The following is an 8,624-nucleotide window of genomic DNA, read 5'->3' on the forward strand; positions in this document are numbered from 1 at the left end:
CCACCCCCCCACCACCCCTTATCCCGAAACCCTGACTCCCGCTTCCTCAACTCTCCAGCCGTCTCGACCCTGTCAACCCCGCCCGAAACCTTATTTGTCGCCTCTCACTGTTCTAAAACTCTGGAGAAATCCGGCCTCTTCTGTTGGACAAGTATTCTTTCAAATGTGGCGCTGCACAGATGGACGATGGGGAGGTGGAGGTGGGTGGGGCCCTTCTCAACTTGTAAGGGTTCAGGACGCCCGAGAGGAGCAGCGAGAGAGAGAGAGAGGGATGTTTGGTTGGGTGGGGGTGGGGGAGTTTTGGGGTGGGGGTGGGGGGTGGGGGGTGGGTAGCAGTGACATCACAATGAAGGCCTCGACCGAAGCCTGAGAGGGGGGGGGGGGGGGGGGGAAAAAAACCACACAGGACCAGCTCACAGTCAAAGGAGGTGATCTCACAATGAAGCTGCTCATCACCAAGAGCGAGCCCCGGGGCCACAATAATTACTGGGGAGAGGGGAGAGCCAGCGGATGTTACGGGGGAAGCGAAGGGACCGGCCAAGGCGGGAGTTCGAGGAGACGAGAGCCATGCGTTGCCTCCGACAGCTTACGCCAAGCTTGAGGGCAAGGGGAGGCCAAGGCCTGTGGGAGCTCTCGGCCTAGACGAGGCCCAAGTCGACAGACGGCAACCAAAGGCAGCGGGGGTGGTGGGGGGGGTGGGGGGTGGGGGCGGTGTGGTGGTGGTGGTGGTGGTGGTGGTCTGGGAAAGGGCGGCGGAAGTTTCCTGAGGAGAAGGCCGGTGGGGGGGTGGGGGGGGCGGCGACTTGGAGGACCGGGCCTTGTGAACTGTGTGGCAAGAGGTGTGAATTTGACAGGGTTGTGGCGGGTGTTGGGGGTGGGGGTGGAGGGGAGGAGTACGGGTGGGGGGGGTGGGGGGAGGCGCAGCGGGTGGAAGGAAAGGAAATGAGATGGATGGGGGTTTGCAAGTGAGATAAGGGGAGACTTTTCATTCCTTTAGGCGGATCGAGCCCGGAACATTCCGGGGGCTGTGGGGTGGGGTGGGGGGCAGGGGAGCGGAAGGGAGGGGAGGGGGGGGCCAGAATTGGAAACCCAGACCCTGACCAGGCCTTGTGGGTTTTAAGGGAAGAATCGCAGTTGGGCCGACAAGAGTTGGCCACTTTGTACCGCACCCCCCCCTCCCTCCCTCCCCCCGTCGCTAGGGGTTCTTGGGCATTTCGGACAACCGCGATGGAGGTGTGCAAGCTGGAGTCGTGCAAGGCCGAGGCCTCCTTGGTAGCGCTGACTGATGCGGCGTTCGACAAGGACGAGGAGGTGCGCCGGCAGATCTCCCAGTCGCTCTACGAGCTGGGCTGCCACAACCCGGAGCAGGTGCTGAGCTCCTGCTTTGACTTCCTGCTCAAGCACAGCCAGCTGGTGCAGGGACACCGCACCGTCATCCTGCAGTGCATGGAGCGGATCGTCCGCGACACCATCGGCCAGCTCGGCCCGCAGCTGGCCAAGAAGATCGTCAACCTGGCCTCCGAGGAGATGATCAAATCCAACGAGTCGGCCCTGGGCTGGAAGGAGGCGGCCAGCAACCTGCTGGTGGCCCTCGGCTCCCGGTTCACGGACGAGATCCTGGAGGAGATCCTGCAGAAGCTGCAGCCCGGCATCCTGCCGCAGTTCTTTGTGGTGCAGACGCTGGCCAACCTCTCGGTGGCCAACGTGCAGGGCATCGTGCCCTACCTGACCACCACCCTGCAGACCATGCTGCCAATGCTGCCCCTGATCAAGCAGGACAACATGCGGTGGGTGTTCACCTCGGCCCTGGGCCTGTTCAGCAAGAGCATCCTCGAGTACCTGGAGACGGCCGACAAGGCCTCCAAGCCGGCCCTGACCAAGGAGGCCTTCGGGCCGGAGATCTACGCGGCCTACAAGATCCTGTTCGGCAGCTGGCTCCGCAACAAAGATGCCAAGCTGCGGACGGCCATCGTGGTAGCCCTCAGCTACATGGTCCACCTTCTGCCCGCCGAGCACATGGAGGAGGAGCTGCCCCGCTTCACCGCGGGCGTCCTCGCCCTCTACAAGAAGCGGTGCGAGGCCTTCCATGTCACCGTGTGCCTGCGCAACATCCTGGAGACGGCGGTGGAGGCTACCAGTCACGTGCCCGAGCTCCAGATGGACAACCTGCTGCCCCAGCTCCACCACCAGATCTGCGTGCCGGTCGACTGCCGGGACGAGCTGAGCGGCAAGAACCACCGCGAGGTGCTGCGGTGCTTCACCATCCTCTCGCACGTCTCCATCGACGGCCTGGTCAAGTTCCTGCTGCAGAAGCTGGCCAGCAACAGCGAGAAGGCGCGAATCGGCACCCTGACCGTGCTGAACCACGTGGTGGGCAGCGGCTTCAAGGCCCTGGAGCCCAAGAAGGGGCTGATCGTGAGCGGCATGAAGCAGTCGCTGCAGGACAGCGACAACAAGGTGAAGAAGATGACTGCCCAGGTCATCAGCACCATGGGCGAGCACGGTTACCTCCAGCTGGAAGGGGGCGCCACCCTGGTGGACTTCCTCATCCAGCAGTGCACCCTGGCGCCCGAGGAAGGCCCCGTGCCACCCCAGGCCCAGGACCCCGACGAGGTGCGGGACGAGGACCTGAGGGAGCTGTGCGAGGGCATCATGAGCTTCCTGGTGACGCTGGACAAGATGGAGGACGTGCTGTGGCCCTTCCTGATGGAGTTTGTCACCCCCACCCAGCACACCAACGCCCTGGCGACAGTCTGCCGGAGCCTGGAGCACATAGGGGCCCGCAAGCGGCGGCAGGGCCCGCAGTACGTCCTGCTCAACTACAACGAGCGGCTGGGCCTCCCCAAGCCCCACACCCTCCTGGCCCGTCTGCTGGCTGTGTCCGCCATGCCCTATGCAGGCCAGGGCCGGGGCCTAGCTGCCTTGGCGCTCCTGCAGGTGCTGAGCCCAAACATCCACCTGGACGTGGTCAAGCTGTGGGACGAGGAGCTGCCCCAGCTGATCCAGTTCCTGGCCGAGAACAAGCAGGACACCCTGCCCCAGAAGCTGTGGGAGGACAAGCTCTTCTTCTTCCTGTCCCGCACCCTGGAGACCATCACCGACGAGAAGTGGACCTGGCAGCTGAGCGAGGAGATGACCCGGCACATCCACGGCTACCACAGCTTCCCCAAAGAGAAAGCCTTCCTCTACAAGTGCGTGGGCATTGTCCTGGGCCAGACCAACAACAAAGACATCATCAACAACGAGCTGCAGGAGATGCTGCTCAGCATCCAGCACAATGAGGCCCTGGAGCGCGAGGGCCTAGCTACAGGCATCGGCTTCTGCGCCATGACCCACCTGGACGACACCCTGGCCAAGCTGGACGACTTTGTCAAGATGGACATCGTGAAGAAAACGGCCAGCTTCTTCAACATCCTGAGGGAGAAACTGGACGGCGACATGGAGCGGGTGAAGAGCACCCTGATCCTCTGCTACGGTTACGTGGCCCTCTACGCCCCCGAGAGCCTCATCCTGCAGCGGATTGAGGTCCACATCCTCGACCACATCATCAGCCTCTCCAACACCAAGGTCCTGGGCATCAAGGTGGAGACCAAGGACCTGATGATCAAGCTGACCCTGATCAAAGCCGTGACGCTCATCGCCAAGGCGGTCTACGCCAACAAGGGCAAGCACCTCTTCAAGTTCAACCGGCGCGAGGAGGTCCTCTCCTGCATGCAGGACCTCATCGCCGGCGAGTCTAAAGCCCACCTGAAGACCCGGGTCAGACAGTCGGCCATCAACGCCTGCATGCACCTCATCAAGCTGGATCCCCGGCTCAACGAGATGGAGGCGGCGGATCTGATCAGGACCTGTCTGGAGGCCACCTTCAGCTTCCCGCCGCTGGACAGTGACAAGCGCAAGGACAACAGGAAGCTGAAGGAGCGCGAGCTGCTCCACACCGAGACCATTGCCGCCTTGCACGAGCTCCTCAAGGAGTTCCTGAGCCAGGACCTGACCTCCGAGGGCCTGGAGTTCCTCTCCAAGCAGATGCAGGACTGGCTGACCTCGAGCAAGGACCACGAGCGGGAGCGGGCGGTGGATGCCACGCTGGTCCTGCTCAACTTCTACCGGGAGAAGTTCAAGACGGTCAACGTGAGCACCTTCCACAACCTGGGCATGCTGGTGGGCCGCTTTGTACCCCGCTGTGCTGACCCGGTGCTGGCCATCCGCTACATGGCCATGGACAGCCTCTGCACCCTCCTCTACATCCAGGTGCGCTACGAGGGCTGCTTCCTGAACCAGCCGGACAACCTGGTGGACCACCTGCGCAACATCAAGGAGCAACTCCAGAACCCCGACAGCCACGTCCTCTTCCAGATCTGCTACGATATTGCCAAGGTCATCTCCAGCAAGCTCCCCAGGAGCCAGCTGCACCCGCTTCTCTTCACCCTCTTCGAGGGGCTCTCGGACTACCACGCCACCTGTGCCAGCGCCACCTCGGTGGTGCTGAACACCCTGGTCAGGAAGCACGGCGATGTCCTGAAGGACCACATCCCCGAGACCCTCAACCACCTCCAGTCCCGCATGCAGAGCATCGCCCTGGAGCAGGTGAGGTTCTCCGTCATCCACTTCATCTCCATCCTGACCTCCCAGTGCTTGCCCGGCGTCCTGTCCTATCTCCTCTTCCGGCCCCTGCCCTACGACAAGTACACCAGCGCCGTGTGGCAGTCGCTGGCGCGGGAGGTCAAGCTGGCTGCCACCACCATGGACTACCTGCTGAGCAAGATCAACGACTACCTGTCCCACGAGGACCGCAAGAAGCCGCCCACCACAGGCACCTCGGAGACGGTGGCCGTCATCTACGCCCTGAACGAGATGATCTCCAACCCTGAGTCGGTCGACGCGGTGATGGACCTTTACCCCAAGCTGTTTGGCACGCTGCTTCTCTACCTCAGCTTCATCGCCAGTGAGAAGATGTCTGAAATCCAGGGGAAGGGCACCTCCAAAAAGAAGAAGATGTCTCTCCAGCTACAGAACGCCCCGAATCTCAACATCTGGGACTCCTCGCTGGAGACGCTCAAACTGATGCTGATGCGGGGCAAGACTGAAGAGGTGCTGGGCGCCATGGAGGACGAGGGTGGCTGGGAGCTGATGAAGAGCTCGGAGGACCACCAGCGGGGCGTGGCGCTCCTGGCCAAGGCGGCCACCAGGCACGGCGCCATGTACCTGGTGGACACCGTCCACTTCCTGGTGCCCATCCTCAACAACATGCACGAGCACCAGCGGGTGGCGGTGGCTGCCTTCTTCAGCGAGCTGCTGAGCTCGCCCGTGGTGCAGGACCTGAAGGTGACCGAGACCCTGGTGGGCAGCCTGCTCCGGAGCCTGGACGACGTCTCGCCCACCGTCCACTGGCTCTCCCTCCGGGGCCTGGGCAATCTGGCGGTGGGGGCCCCCGAGAAGATCCCGCGCTACGCCGACAAGCTGCTGGCGGCCATGGTGGGCAGCATGGACGAGAAGACGGAGCTGAACGACCTGATCGTCCTGGAGGCCATGGCGGGCCTGTCCAAGGTGCTGGCCCAGCTCGACGAGGCCAGCCTGCGACCCATCCTGGCCACAGTCACCGGGGCCGTCCAGCCCTTCTTCGAGAGCGAGAGCGAGAAGCTGAGGGCCGCCGCCTTCGGCGTCTTTGGCAACCTGGCCCGCTTCGGCGCCGGCAGCTCCGAGGCCGCCTTCCTGGAGCACGTCCACTCCAGCCTGGTCAGCCTGCTCCTCCACCTGAACGACAGCAGCCCCGAGGTCAGCCGCACCTGCAAGGCTGTCCTGCAGCTGGTGGGCCCTCACCTGTGCTCGGACAACCTCGGCGCCATCTTCCGGACCGAGCTGCTGGAGCAAGCCAACCTGCGCTACTGGGAGTTCATCGGCCAGCTCACCAAGCTCATCGTCAGCGACTTCCCGGACAAGATCAGCCTGTACCTCGCCAACAGCATGTCCTTCTTCAAGAGCATGCTCCCCGAGATCCGGGGGAACGCTGTCATCCTGGCCGGCTTCCTGCTGCAGAACCTGCCCAAGGAGTACGTGGACGCCAGCACCGATGAGAATGTGTGCGTGGCCATCATCATGATGCTCCACGACGTCTCACCTTGCGTCCGAATCAAAGCCGCCAAGGTCTTGGGGCTCTGCCGTGGCCCTTAAGCAGCACGCCCCCCCCCCCCCCCCCCCCCCCCCCCCACCGATGCGACCGGGCGAGCGCCAGAGAGACGGAGGCCGCCGCGATTTACGTCAAGAGCACCTGTCGCCCTCTACCGACCCCAAAGGTGGTGGGGGGAAGGCCTACCGTTTTTCTCGGGACGTTGCAGCCTGACACGCAATGCCCTCCCAAGGGGGCCCACCACGGACGCCTGCCCAGGCACGTCAACCCAGCACCCGACGCATTGTAGAATTTAATAAAGGCAAGGGTAGACAGAGACCGGGTGAAGCTCCTTCATTTACCTCCCCGCGGCGCGTTGCCCATGCCCCCAGGTCGCTGATCCCGGCCGCCCTCCTGTGGCGCCGTCCAGCTGTCGCTTGACCAAGGGGTGGGCGGGGCCAGAGGTCACAGCGATGACCTCCAGTGAGCTACTAGTGAGGAGGAAGTGGGTCGGAACGCCCTCCCCACCCCCGGCACCGGATGAAGGTCCTCAGGCTTTCCGACCGCTAAAGGGGACTGACTGGGAAGGTGGTCCAAGGGTTGCTGGGGGGGACATGACCCCAGGGTGGAGTAAGCTTCAAGGGGAGGTAGCGCGACCGGAGGCGAGAGAGGATTAAGCTGGTGAAAGACCCACTTGAAACCTCACTTTGAGAGCTATCAGCTCCTGCGTAGGGTACAGGGGGGTGCATGAGGGGACAGGCAAATCACCCTTTTCTAAAGAGATGAGTCACAATAGGCCTTGCTCAGGAGGACGAGGAAGCCATTCAGCCCCTCGAACCCGTTCCACCATTCCATGAGTGCGTGGCTGACCTGTATCTCATCTCCGCTGGCACCCAGTAGACACCTGTAGGGGTCCTTAGGCTCAGCTTATTAAGCAGGGCCAACTCATAGCCCAGCCACCCAATTTGCCCTGTGACCTGAAGATGTCGACAACTCAGGGCGCCTTTGACACCCCTCGGCGCTCATCGCTCTACACACCCACTCCCCCACCCACATTTCCAAAAGGCCTGACCAGCACCTTGGCGGTGGAGGCCCAGTTTGCTCACCGTTGCTAGGGCGACTGGGCACTGAGGCCGATGGCTGGATAGCGAGGGGAGCGGTGGGGGGGGGACCCCGAAGCCCCGCGCAGGTAGGCGGGCAGATTGAATGGCGCGGGAACCAGCACAAGGGGCTGAACGGCCAGGTCCCTGTTTCCACATGAAATGGCGAAGATGTAGACAAGCCCGTGCACAGCAAGACTCCACAGAGGGTGGCGCACGGGCAGCTAATCTGCTTTTGGCGCGCAGAACTTTGGCAGTGTCAGGATGTGTTGAGGAGTGTGGTTAGCGAAACACAGTGTATCTCGGGCTTCATCAGAAGTGGGATTGAGTACAGAAGCAGGGGAGCTATGCTGAACCTTTATAAAGCCCTGGTTAGGCCACAACTAGAGTATCGTCTCCAGTTCTGGTGGCCGCACTTTAGGGAGGATGCGAGGGCCCTCGAGAGGGTTGTGGAGGAGATTGACCAGATCGGTTCCAGGGGTGAGGGGATTTTAGGTTTTGGGCAAGAGATGGGGGGCGGGGGGATGTGGGGGCAAGAGGAGGTGGGGGCAAGTGTGGGGAGGATGTGGTAATTACCTGGACCTCGCTGCCCACGAGGGGAGGCAATGAATGATTTTGAAAGGAAATTAGATGGACGCTCGGGGGAAATAAACTTGCAGGGATAGAGCGGCGGGGGAAGGAGAGTGGGATGGACTGGACTGGTGTACAGAGAGCTGGCATGGACTCGACGGGCTGAAAGGCCTCGGTGACGGCGTGAATGGGTGGCAGCCGGTTGGGGTCAGTGTCAAGCCAAGTGCTGAGGCGAGGCTTGGAGCCAATGGGACTGCCTCAGAGGGGTCAACAGCTCAGGCTGGAAGGAGCACACTCAGAATTCAAAGCAGGGGGTGTGGGGGGGGGTGAAGTGGAACGCCAGGTTGCTTTCTTGGAGAGAGGAGAGGGGCTTCATTGGTAACGGTGAGGGTGAGGTCTAAAACAACAAGGGGCCCCCTTCACAAGCAACTGGCAGCCAAATATGAACAGAGGGGGTTGGCATAGAGGCCCGCACCTTAACCCAATCAGAAATCGGGCAGTGTTGGAAGACTCACATCCGCAAAACACATACCAGAGCAATGAGAAAGATCCCACGACCACCATTGGAAGAAGAGTAAGGGGAGGGGTAGGGTGGGTGGGGAGAGTTCTCCCTGGTATCCTGAGGCCAAATATTTATCCCTCAACCAACGTCACTAATTAAACTTGATAACCTGGGCCATTATCCCATTGCTGTGTGTGGGGGAGCTTGCTGTGCGCAAATTGGCTCCTGCGCTTCCTACACCTATGACAGCACCCTTCAACAAAAAAGACCTTCATTGGCCGTAAAAGGGGCTTTGGGACATCCTGCGGGGGTAAAAGGCACCGGAGAAATGCAAACCTCTTACTGA

General features: G+C 61.9%; 1 protein-coding gene across 1 annotated transcript; it reads left to right on the forward strand.

The window, feature by feature from the left end:
* Window positions 1–1,227: 1,227 nt before the first annotated feature.
* On the forward strand, window positions 1,228–6,171 carry LOC121274491 (maestro heat-like repeat-containing protein family member 1). The gene has a single exon (XM_041181831.1). The coding sequence runs from the start codon at window positions 1,228–1,230 to the stop codon at window positions 6,169–6,171; it is 4,944 nt and encodes a 1,647-aa protein (XP_041037765.1).
* Window positions 6,172–8,624: the final 2,453 nt, after the last annotated feature.

The sequence above is a fragment of the Carcharodon carcharias genome, assembly GCF_017639515.1.
Source record: "Carcharodon carcharias isolate sCarCar2 chromosome 37 unlocalized genomic scaffold, sCarCar2.pri SUPER_37_unloc_1, whole genome shotgun sequence".
NCBI classification, from domain to species: Eukaryota; Metazoa; Chordata; class Chondrichthyes; order Lamniformes; family Lamnidae; genus Carcharodon; species Carcharodon carcharias.

Bases quoted from the DNA above. Each gene is read 5' to 3' on its own strand.
- LOC121274491 (XM_041181831.1), top strand. From the start codon at position 1,228: ATGGAGGTGTGCAAGCTGGAGTCGTGCAAGGCCGAGGCCTCCTTGGTA.